Below are 12,145 nucleotides of genomic sequence, written 5' to 3' on the forward strand. Positions count from 1 at the left end.
CTTCTTGTATTCTTTGTAAGGCAGCCACTCCTTCTTTTGTTTGCGCCAGTCTTCATCATACCGGTCACCGCTCGAATAGCACACTTGGGCCTTTTTGTTGCCGTGCTCATCCAAATCGCAATCTCTAGTGAGGTGAGGTCCATTGCAATTCTCGCAACCCACCCGTATGGCATGGATAGTTTGATCCATTTTGTCCATTCTCCTATCCATGGTTTTTAACATGGCCATGACCGCGGATAAATCTTCAGTAGCAGCGTATGCGACTCCCCTCGTGACATCATTCCTAGGGTTGTGGTATTCTCTAGAGTGTTTAGAGAATTCTTCAATTAATTCTTTGATCACCGGGGGTGGCTTCTTTGTAAGTGGGCCTTGTGAGTCTAGTAGCTGCCGGGTCGTGACATTGACTCCATCGTAAAAGATGGAAACTTCTTGTTGGCTATTTAGATCATGGTGTGGGCAATTTCGTAGCAGACTTTTGTACCTCTCCCATGCTTCATATAACGACTCTCCAGCTTGTTGTTCAAAGTTTGCAATGGCCTTCTTGATCTTGGCTATCTTGGATGGTGGGCAAAAGTGGTCAATAAATTCTTCCTTCATTCTAGCCCAAGTAGTGACTGACCCGGGAGGAAGTGATTTGAGCCAGTCTTTAGCAGCACCCTTGAAGGTTACCGGAAGCATCCGAAGTAGTTGAGTTTCGCGGGTGACATTTGGAATGTTGAAGTAATCAGCAACATCATTTACTTCATCCAAATGGGGGTACCAGTGGTGTGTTTGCTCCTCTGGTCATGAAAGTCCTGAAATTAATCAAATAAAAAGCGTAAAAAGAACAAAAGGATTGTAACCAAATAAAAGGAAAAAAAATTGTAACTAAACTGTTACTCGCCGAGTAGGTGCGAGTGCACTCGGCGAGTATCAGTGGTTTTTTTTTTTTTTTTTCAAAAAAAATTCTAAGTTTTTAACCTAACTAAAACAGATAATAAATCCTAATTACCAGTTACTAAATTGAAATTAATGAACTTTATGCAGGTAAACTCACACAAAGGATCGAAAAAATTAGGGATTAGCTTAATTATTTAGAACCGTTCCCCGGCAACGGCGCCAAAAACTTGATGTGTGTAAATTCAACTAGTTTTATCCCTACTTTTTATTGATAATTTAAGCACACAAAGGCAGTGAACCTGTCTTTAAGTGGTATAGATTGATAAGTAAGGTATCGAACTCAGGGAACGGAAATTAAACTAAGAGCTAATTTTAACTAAAACAAATAATAAAAGTAAATGGTTTTTTCTCTAGTTTTGCAAGACTAGAAACTTAAACGACTAAATTAACTAATTAACTAAAGCAACAACTATTCACCAAATTTGATAAAGATGTTTCTATTTAGGTTCAACCAATTCACTCCTATGGTTATTTAAATTAAGGTAGATTAATTGCTATTGGTTACCAATGATAATAGTTAGGTTCATGTTCATTACTCCAAATTAAGGTAGATTAATTGCTATTGGTTACCAATGATAATAGTTAGGTTCATGTTCATTACTCCTAACCCTTAGACAATTAACTAATTTAAGCATTGATCAAGTGTTTAAACTAATTAATTCCTTAGATTAATTATTTGGATTAAATAAGATTTGTAATGGTCAATTAAGTTATCAATTCAATTAACCTCTTGTTGATGGTTTTTCAAACAAGCTCACACATTAATCTTCCTATTTTCTTATTAATCTTAGTTTCATACTCATTACTTCCAAGCATACGTTTTAGCATTCACATAGACATATGAGGTTAACAATTAAGTGATGTTCATGCAACCTAATTGCCTTCCAATTAACAGAAAATAGTAATGATTAATACATAAGGTTCTTTAACAAACTTAATTTAATAAATCACCAATAGACAATTAACAAAATTCAATAATTAAACCATAGGAGTTCTTTGGTATTCCCCAAACAGAAACAAAAACGAGTTTAGCTCATAGTTGTAGTAGAAACAAGCATAAAAACAAAGTTTATGAAAGCAAACATGTTTAATTCCTAAGTCTAAGTGGTAGAATTAACCTAATTGCTTGAATTCTTCCAACTCTTGAAGCTTAGGGTTCCTTAGCGCCTTCTGAACCTTTTAGTCGCAGCTAATCCTTCCAAATTCGCCAGTGGTTCTGTCCCATGAGATAGGGATTCGTCTTTTAAATATATCCCAAAACAGAGGGTACTCGGCGAGTAGCAGAATCAACTCGCCGAGTAGGTCAATACTTATCCGTCTTTAGATTAGCAGTCATATTTATCTTCTGGCATACCATCGTGTACTCGCCGAGTATGGTCGATCTACTCGCCGAGTAGATCAGTCTTTTCACTCTTTAATCTTCACTTGCTTTCCCTTTTCTCCTCTTTGCCTCCAAGCATATCTTCTGGACTGAAAACACAATTCAAAGCATTTTAAGTACCTTTTGTCCATATTATTTTCATAATTAACCAAAAATAACTAAGAATATATGTCAAATAATTAACTAATTATGCACATATCAGGGGCTAAGCTGAGTTTAATAGCTGGCTCTTCGTCTTGAGATGGGTTGACTGCAGTAGGTGGAACAGGAGTTGAAGTATGAGGAACATTAGATGTATTTGCGGCTGCGGTTGAGGTTTGAACTTTCAGCATAGTTTCAACCATTTGGTCCATCCAGGTCTGAACCTTTAGGATTGTGGCAGCAGTGTGGGCGTTGCTGATGGCATTTGCCTAGTACCTGGCCACTAACAGAATTTCATGTTCCTTCTACTGTTGTTGTTTGACCTGCTGCTCCTTGTGGGCTTGGAATGCCCTTTTGAAGGTAGCATACTTCTTGATTTCAGCATCAGTGGTTGGTTGATACTGACTCCAAGAGTCATTTGAGTCTTCATCATCAATTCCTTATGTTCGCACCAAGGTGTCCCTTGGGTTCACGGATCCTTGCACATTAGTGCTCACCGTGCCTAAACCACCTGATACAGATGTAAGTAGAGTAGGATTTCCTGGGCTTCCTTGGTCTCCTTGACCCGTGGTCAAGTTTGGCCTCGGCCCAGTTCTGGCATGGGTGAAAGAGATGCCCTTCGGATGGAGTGGTGTTTGTAGTGTTTGGGATACTTGCAAGAGGATGGAGTCTAACTCCTCAGAAGAAAAGATGTACAGTCGGGAAGCCCTGGAGACCTTAGGGTGATTACCAATTCTATCTTCTTGAGATACAACTGGGGGGCTGTCTCCACGTTCAGAAGAAGATGATGAAACAATCTCACAAGATGAGGTTGAGTGGTATTCGATAGTGGCATTGAATGGATGTGCGGCCATCCCAAGGACTACCGGAGCCTATTGAGAGGCTTCAATATCAGTCCAGTCACGCATATGGCTAGTGGTTTCGATTGTTTTTATTTTATTGAGGATATGGGTTGTCTATCTTCCTCAGAGTCACTGCTCGATACAGTGGTGGTTTTGGTTTTGCGTTTCTTGGAGGGTGCGGTTTGTTTTGGGGCTTTCTTTTTGGGTGTTGTAGCTTTCTTTTTAGAAGCTACGTATTTTCTCCGTTGAGAAATGTTAGAAAGTGTAGTGGCAGAGGGGGCTGCGGTACCCTCAGGAAGAATAGTTGAAGAAGGAATAGGTGGGGTAGAAGAGTATGGGATAATACCCTTCATGGCCTCAATATGATCTGAAACATCAACAGTCTCAAGACCAAGTAGTGAAAGAATGTGTGTGGGAAGCCTACGGATAGGTCCAAAAATAGTTTGATTAGAGGAAGGAGTATACCTTTTGAGATCCTTAGTGACAAAGAAATTGATGTCACTTCCCATGTCGAGACCAGCATCCGCATGCAGATCAGAAATACACAGAGACCAAAAGCGAGCAAAAGTGAGATCGGTTGGGTTTTCCTTTAGTTGCTCTATGGGAATGTACCGGAGGAAATCATCCCAAAGAATTTGACCGTAGTTGACATCATGGCATGTGAAGATGCTCCATACGAGTTCAAGGAGATTGAGTCCCATGTTGTCAATGCCTCCGGTTCTGCCAGACAGACAGTGGATGACAAAGTGGCATACAAACTGCCAAACCGCAGGCAACTGATTCTTCTTAAACTCACCAATCCCTCGGATTGGTTTCTGGTAACCCATTTGGTAGAGTGCGGCAGTGATATCGGATAAGGATGGAGTGAACATTTTGATGGAGGGATGGATTAATAGGTTAATGGAGGTTAAGAATTTTTCTTTGGTCAAGATGACCAGAGAATCGTTGATGAGGTTCAGATGCACTTCTTGGGGGTTTTCCAGTGGTCTGTATGCAGACAGAGCACACTTCAAGAGTGTAGAAACAGGAACAACATCAGTGAATGCGTCGAACGGGCCAAATAAGATGTGGTTCTTGAGATGCTTGATCATCAGTTTTGTTGGAGCATTGTAAGATGGATGATCGTCAAACACATCTCTGAAGTTGCTTGAAGCAATTGTTGGTGATGTGGAACTGGTTTGATTCATCGAGCTTGAAGCCTTGGATTGTTTCTTGGATGCACCAGATTTCGCCATTGAGAGTTGTGAGATTGAAGTTCTTGAGAGCTTTTGTGAGTTCTTGGAGAGTCGAGAGAATACTCGATTAACAGAGAGCGTAAACGATTATAGAGAAGAAGGTGGGTTTATAAAGGGGGTAAAAGGATTTTAACCCTAGGTAAAAGATAAAAGGGAGTAAGAAGTTGAATGGGGTTTTGGGGGGAATCAATGATTTTGGGATTGAATCTTAGCCACACGAATATGAGATGGTTTTTGAAGAGATTTGAGAAATCTTAAAAAGGGGTTTTGCATTAATGGTGGAGTGGGCGCATGGTAATACGTCAGGTAATCGTGGGTTGATGAGAGAGAATGTTGTAACTGATTGGACGTGTTTGGGAGAGGATATGACAAGTTGAGAAAGGATTGATTTGGGAATCATTCTTTTTGTTATCATCCCTAAAATAGTTCTGATACAGATTTTATTAAGAAAGGTAAAGTGACAGTTTCTAAAGGTAATGTTTGTATTTTATTTAATGAAGGATCATTAAATAGCACACAAAGATTCAAGAGTTAATGAATCTGTTGGAATTTATTTGAGGTGGTTGCGGTTGAGAAACTCCATCGCGGATGAGAAAGAAAAAAAAATTCTGAGAATCTGTGAGACAAACACTTGTACGAAAATTAGAAATACGGGAACATTAAGACCCATGAGAGGTACGTATGACATATGGTTGCGGTACCTAGATTGCGGTATCAAAACCTTCTATCATATGTAATTCTCAGTTAGAACCGCAATGGAGACCAAGGACGGTCTGCAGTAGCTAACACTTCAAAAAGAACTACGGGTCCGGATTCATCATTCCCAACATTTGTAAGAATACATTGAGTTTTGTAGAGTCAAGAGCTTTTGTAAAAACATCAGCAATCTCTTCATGAGTAGGAACAAAGATGAGTTCAATATTACCTTTCAGAATATGATATTTGATGAAATGGTACCGTAACTCAATGTGTTTCGTCTTGGAGTGCTGAATGGGATTATGAGAGATAGCTATAGCACTTTCAGAGTCACAGTAAATTGGTATCCGCAACATTCTATACCCGTTGTCTAGTAATTGTGTCTTCATCCAAAGAACTTGGGAATAGCAGCTGGCTGCGACCACATATTCTGCTTCTGCGGTAGATAGAGATACACATGTTTGTTTTCTTGAAGACCAACTTACAAGTCTTCCTCCTAGAAATTGACATCCACCTGAAGTACTTTTTCTATCGAGCCTACAGCCTGCATGATCCGCATCGGTGAAGGCTTGAAGACTGAAGTCGTTGCCTGTAGGATACCATAAACCCATAGATTTGCTTCCTTTAGGATACTGAAGAATTTGTTTGGCTACGGTCATGTGAGACACTTTTGGATCGGCCTGGTATCTTGCACATACACCAGTTGCAAAGACAATGTCAGGTCTGCTTGCGGTGAGGTACATTAGAGAGCCAATGATGCCTCTATAAGTCTTGTGATCCACAGATTCACCAGAGGGATCAGCAGAGATCTTATATTCGAAGGCCATAGGGACTTTAGCAGAAGAGCAGTTATCCATTGAGTATTTCATCAGAAGTTATGTGGTGTATTTTATTGATCAATGAAAATTCCTTGCTGAATTTGTTTGACTTGAAGACCTAGAAAGAAGTTGATCTCTCTATTCATGCTCATTTTGAATTTGTTGTTCATGAGCTTTGGAAATTCATCTACCATATCTTGATCAGTAGACCCAAAAATGATGTCATCCACATATATTTGTACCATCATAAGGTATTCACCATTTGATTTTCTGAATAATGTGGGATCAATCACTCCTCTTTTGTACCCGGATGAGACAAGAAAATCAGAGAGTGTCTCATACCAAGCCCTTGGAGCTTGTTTCAGGCCATAGACTGCTTTTTCGAGCTTATAGCAATGGGCTGGAAGTTCATCATTTTCAAATCCTTGAGGTTGCTGAAGATAAACTTCTTCTTTTAGTTCACCATTGAGGAAAGCACTCTTGACGTCCATTTGGTGTACCTTGACATTTTTGTGGGTTGCGTATGCTAGAAAGATCCGTATGGCTTCCATTCATGCTACCGGAGCATACGTTTCGTCGTAGTCAATGCCTTTTAGTTGACTATAGCCCTTGGCAACAAGTTTTGCCTTGTTTCGGATGACTGAGCCAAATTCGTCTAGCTTGTTCTTGAAAACCCATCTTGTACCAACAATAGTATGACCTTGTGGAAGAGGAACAAGTTGCCATACTTTTTTTCTTTCAAATTCTTCTAATTCTTCTTGCATTGCAGCTATCCAATCTGGTTCAAGCAAAGCTTCTTTGATCGTTCTAGGTTCAACCGAAGACATAAATGCTGCATACTGACAGTGATCAGATAAGTCCTTGGAAGACCGAGTCTGGATACCTGCGGATGGATTGCCAATAATTTGACTTGGTGGATGGTCTCTTGTCCATACGTGAAGACGTGGAATTAGATGATCAGCAGCTGCGGTAGAAGGAATGTCTTGGATGTAAGAGGAATCTGCAGTTGGAGATGGTAGTTCCCCTGGATTTGAGAGCATCCTGCTGAAACATCTTGATCTATTAAGGCAGAATTTTCTTGAGGAATTGGCAGAGGTTGAGGTTCCCCCTAGATTGCGGATGGGAGTTCCTCTGGAACCTGAGCAGGTTCCCCCTAGAATGCAGATGAAAGAGTGACAATTCTAGGAACGGATCTATTGTCAATATTCTCTTAGAGTTCGTCATCTGAGTCGTATGAAGGTTCATTTGATGGTGAGGCTTCACTTCGGGCAGGAATGTAAGCAGCATCAGGTACTGGAATCTCCACGGTTGCAACAATATCCGGAGTAGAGCTTTCCCCCTCAACCGGAGAGGTGGAAGTATTGAGCGATACTACTTCAGATAGAGACGGTCCAAACACGTCGGCATGTTGTTGTTGAGCTGCAGATGACACTAGGACTTCGGATAGTTTCGCCGTTTTAATGGGATCAAACAGATCATCATAGTTGATTTCAACTAGATTTAGAGGTCTAGAAGTGGCTGGAATGTCACTTTCCATGATTGCAGTTGTTTCGGTAGACGGAGGTGCACTGCGGATGTGAGAGTCATCAAATTTCACATCAAAGCTTTCAATGATCAACCTTGTTCTTCTGATGAGCACTCGATATGCAACCTTGTTAGTGGAATAACCAAGGAAGATACCTTCTTCTGACATCGGTGCAAACTTGTTGAGTTGATCTCTATTGTTCATCACGAAGCATCTACATCCAAAGATATGAAAGAAACGAACATTAGGTTTGCGATTGTTGAGCCCTTCGTATGGCGCTTTATTGAGATGCTTGCACACAATACTTCGGTTTTTAACAAAGCTTGCGGTTGCTACTACTTCGGCCCATAAATAGAGAGGAAGTTGGGCGAAGTTAAGCATGGATTTGGCTGCTTCAACGAGTGTGCGATTTCTTCTCTCTACTACACCATTTTGTTGCGGTGTATAGGGTGCTGAAAAATTGTGAGAGATGCCTTTGGAAACTAGGAAACTGGTCAGAAGATGATTAGTAAACTCAATTTCGTTGTCACTGCGGATGCGTCTGACTGGAAGCTTGATTTGAAGTTCGATTTCTTTGATGAAGTTAATGAAGATTTGCGATGTCTCTGATTTAAGTCTGAGAAAGAAGACCCATGTGAAGCGTGTATAGTCATCAACAATAACTAGTATATACTTTTTGTGGTGAAGATTGGCTACAGTTGAGGGACCGCAGAGATCGATGTGTAATAGCTCTAGTGGTTCAGAGATAGAAGAATCCATTATCAGAGGATAACTTGCTTTGGATTGCTTACTGCATTCGCACGCTGGACAAAGAGTATCGTTGCTGAATTTGAGAATGGGGAGACCACGAACCAGTTCTCCTGTGGCGAGGTTGTTGATGTAGCGAAAATTGAGATGAGCTAGCTTGCGGTGCCACAGCCAGCAGACTTCAGATACAACTTTAGACAGAAAGCACAGCTACGGTTTACCAATGATGAGAGAAACATCTAGAGGATACATCGTGCCTTCGGAGCGAGACTTGATTAAGCAGGTGTTGCGATAACTCGTCATTATGTAACAGAATTGATTGTCAAATTCAACTCGATGTCCAGCTTTACATAGTTGGCCAACACTGATAAGATTGTGTTTAAGATCTTCTACATAAGTAACCTTCTGAATGGAAAAGTTCCTCGTAGTGAGAACATCGTAACCTCGGATGACACCGTTTGCATTGTTGCCAAACGTGACATTTCCACCATTGCATATAGGCCTGAAATCCCGAAGGTACTCTAACCTTCTGGTCATGTGCAAGGAGCAGGCACTGCCAATTAACCATTCTTCTTGTTGTTCCTCCTTGCACAAAGCCTGAGAATTAAACGGTTAGTTTAGGCATCCAAACAATTTTGGAGCCAGGGACGATTGATGTATTCTTAAATGATGCATGGTCTGAGGTTGCATGGACAGGTCTTTTGTCATCTTTCAGATCGAGTCCTGGGTGTTTGTTCAGATTTGGATTGTTACGAGTTTTTTGAAAAGTACGAGATTTCTAACTTTGATTTGACTTGTCATGAGATAAAAACCTTTGACAGTTGCACTGACATTTGCAGAAAGAAGGTTTGTCATTGAATCTGACATTGTGCTTGGTCAGCGGTTTATGGGGTGTGTTGGACTTGAAATTAGTCCGAGGTGGGTAACTTTTGAAAGATTTGACGTTTGAGTTCTAAAAAGTTTGTTTTGAACGAGGTTTCGCACGTGTAAATCTTTGAGTTGCTCTAGGTGGATTTGATAAAATTCCTTTCCGTTTGTTTTGATTTGATTTTAAAAGTGTTGGAGTGGGTAAAACTCCTTTCCACTTTGGGTCAGTTGAAGAGTAGATCTGAAAAAACATAGTTTCTAACAAGTTTGACACCTTTTTGGGTTGTGTCAGAAGAAGCAGAAGTGGCTTGTGAAACTGAATTTTCCTTTTTGTTTGTTTTCATGAAAAAAGAATTTTCTAAACTCTTGGATTTTGGAATTTTCTTAATTTTTGAAAAATTTGGCCTACTTTTGTTACGAGATCTAATTTCTTCTTTGAAAGCTCTTTTTGCCATAAATTTGGTGAACCGCAGTCATTGTTATTCAACTGAGGTTTCCTGGAACCTTTTGAATTATTTTGAAAACTTGGGCTAGAATCATCAGAACTTGATGATTCTGGAATTTGAGAGCATTGGCCTACCTCAAAATTTTCTATAGACAATTCGTGAAAAATCGGTTGAAGAGTTGTAGTTCCTTGAATTGAAGAGCTGCAGTCATTGTTTTTTAACTGCGGTGAAGATGATTTGACTATCGCAGATTAGGTTTTAGATGAGATTGCGGTGGGACATTTCTGGGACAGTTGACTATAGTCTGAGGACAAAGATGGAAAGTCCTCTAAGACTTCAGGGCCTTCAACAACAATTTTTTCATCAACTTCGGATGAAGCTTGAGAATTGGAGTGAGTTGTGCCACTGATGGGAGTTTGATCACATATGTGACTAGAATCCTCAGGCACAATTTCCTCAATGACACAATTATTGCTCAAATTGTGTAATCTACCGAAGTGAGACTTGATATTTTCGGGAAAAGTCTTGTCATTGACAGGAAAATGAAATTCTCTATCAGGAAGGACATACACTCTATCTTTGTTGAACCGGGGTGAGGAATCCATTGTGGTAGGATATCCGTTTGACCAACCCCAATTATATGTATTGTCTACGGTTCCATTGTTTACCAAATTTTCAATAGCCTCACTTTCATTAAACAATTTTTCAATTAAAAGATTCAAGCGTACAATTTCTCTTTGAGCTAAATCTTTTTGATTCAAGGCTATTTCTAATTGAGTTTCACTTAACATTCTAGCATCTTTCTCTAACTCTAGATTCCTTTCTAACATTGTCATCTTAAGTCTCTTGTTATCCAGTCTTCCTCTCACGTGGAACATCTCTTGGGATGTAATGTTCTTCTCATCTAAGGCTTTGTTATAGTCTGAAAGGACGGCAGCACAAGTGCCATTAAGATCATCTATGTAGGGTTGAAAATCATGCATGCTATAATTTAAAGTTTGGATCATGAGTTTTACATGTTCAACGATGCTTAGAGTCCCATCTTTCGCCATGTAGTTTTTGTTCAACATTGCTGATCCATCATCATCCGCAGTGGCCAGCATGCAGATTTTCCCTTTTCCTTTAACACTTCTGATGGTCTCTTCTTCATCTCCTGATGACCAAACTTGATGGTCTCTTTTAACTTGAGCCACATATGCCCTTGCATTTTCCTTTTCTTTCAATTCTTGAGCCATTCGAAGATAGAATGCTCTGTCCTTGACTACATTTGACTTACAATATTTTGCGAAGTGATTTTCTTTATTGCATTTGTGACAAATCACAACATCATTCTTGTCTTCTGATTGAGTACCAGAGTCATTGTTCTGAGGAGATTGCGATACCTCCTCGGGTTGATTGTTCTGAGAGACTTTAGGATACCGAGAGTTGTTGTTCTGAGGATCGAAGTTACGGTTGAATGGTGGTTTGTTGAATTGTTGATTCTTGCGGAAAGAGGAAGGTGGTATGCGGTTGAACTGTCGCCTAACTAGAGCAATAGCCTTCTGAAAATCTTCATCATCATCATACTCAGAATCTGCTTCGTATGACTGTGGTGGGGTGTCATATGAGGAAGAGTAGGATGATTGCGGTGGAGCTTGTGCTATGAGAGCAAGCGGTCCTCCGAAGTCAGCACAATCTTTGAGTACAGTGGATTCTTGTGCTTGAAGTTCTCCATAGAGTTTGTAGAGTGATAAAGAGTGAATCTTTCTGTCACCTTGGACTATCATTTTGGCCGTAGTCTAATGTCTTCCTAGACCATTAAGGAACTGGAGAGTGGTTTCATGGTTGCTGCGGATGGTACCAACATTTGATAACTTCGTGACTACCAGGTTGAATCTTTTGAAGGCGTCTTCCAAACTTTCACCAGCATGAGCTTTGAAGTTGTTGAAGTCGTTGAGTGCGGTTGTGAGCTTCTTATCTTGTACTTGTTCTGAGCCTTCGTACAAGTTTTTGAGTACATCCCAGATTTCTTTTGCTGATTTGCAGTTTATGATAATATCAAAGTTGTCAGGAGCAACACCACACAAAATTTCATAAAAAGCAACAACATCAGTTTCCATTTTATCGAGATCATCTTTGGTAGGACGGCTCATAGTTGGTTGACCTCCTCCTAGTCTGGTTGCAGCGCCGTCAGTTTGGATTAGTGTGAGGACTGGAACATGTGGTCCTTCTTCCACGGATCTCCATACATCTCTACCCAATCTTCTTAAGTACCTCTCCATTCTTTGTGACCAGTGATGATATTCATTTGCTACTAGTATTGGGGCTCGGTTAGAACCACCAACACTATTGGAGACATTCAGAGATAACGATTGTGCCGTTTTGTGTGTGTGTGTGTGTGTGTTTTTTTTTGAGAAATGAGCTTTAGTGGTATAGAAGGCTTAATGAGAAAATCAAAGTTCCGATATCCAAAAAGCAACCACTTTGGCTCTGATACCAATTGTTGAGAGAAAAACTTGGAGACACACT

At 40.2% G+C, this 12,145-nt stretch overlaps 2 protein-coding genes and 1 non-coding gene across 3 annotated transcripts; 1 reads left to right on the forward strand and 2 right to left on the reverse strand.

Moving 5' to 3' along the window:
- The first annotated feature begins 442 nt into the window (after positions 1 to 442).
- LOC145044534 (small nucleolar RNA R71) lies at positions 443 to 549 on the forward strand. Its single transcript, XR_013681483.1, has one exon. It is a non-coding gene; the product is annotated as a small nucleolar RNA R71 (small nucleolar RNA).
- Positions 550 to 5,338: 4,789 nt separating this feature from the next.
- LOC145039313 (secreted RxLR effector protein 161-like) lies at positions 5,339 to 6,091 on the reverse strand. Its single transcript, XM_078987381.1, has one exon. The coding sequence runs from the start codon at positions 6,089 to 6,091 to the stop codon at positions 5,339 to 5,341; it is 753 nt and encodes a 250-aa protein (XP_078843507.1).
- A 5,324-nt stretch (positions 6,092 to 11,415) lies between these two features.
- Positions 11,416 to 11,898, reverse strand: LOC145039314 (uncharacterized). The gene has a single exon (XM_078987383.1). It carries the CDS (start codon positions 11,896 to 11,898, stop codon positions 11,416 to 11,418), a length of 483 nt encoding a protein of 160 aa, XP_078843509.1.
- Between the last annotated feature and the right edge of the window lie 247 nt (positions 11,899 to 12,145).

This window comes from Lactuca saligna, chromosome 4 (assembly GCF_052625555.1).
Source record: "Lactuca saligna cultivar CGN05327 chromosome 4, ASM5262555v1, whole genome shotgun sequence".
Taxonomy (NCBI): Eukaryota; Viridiplantae; Streptophyta; class Magnoliopsida; order Asterales; family Asteraceae; genus Lactuca; species Lactuca saligna.

Coding starts and splice junctions, on each gene's coding strand:
- LOC145039313 (XM_078987381.1), bottom strand. CDS start 6,091: ATGGATAACTGCTCTTCTGCTAAAGTCCCTATGGCCTTCGAATATAAG.
- LOC145039314 (XM_078987383.1), bottom strand. CDS start 11,898: ATGGAGAGGTACTTAAGAAGATTGGGTAGAGATGTATGGAGATCCGTG.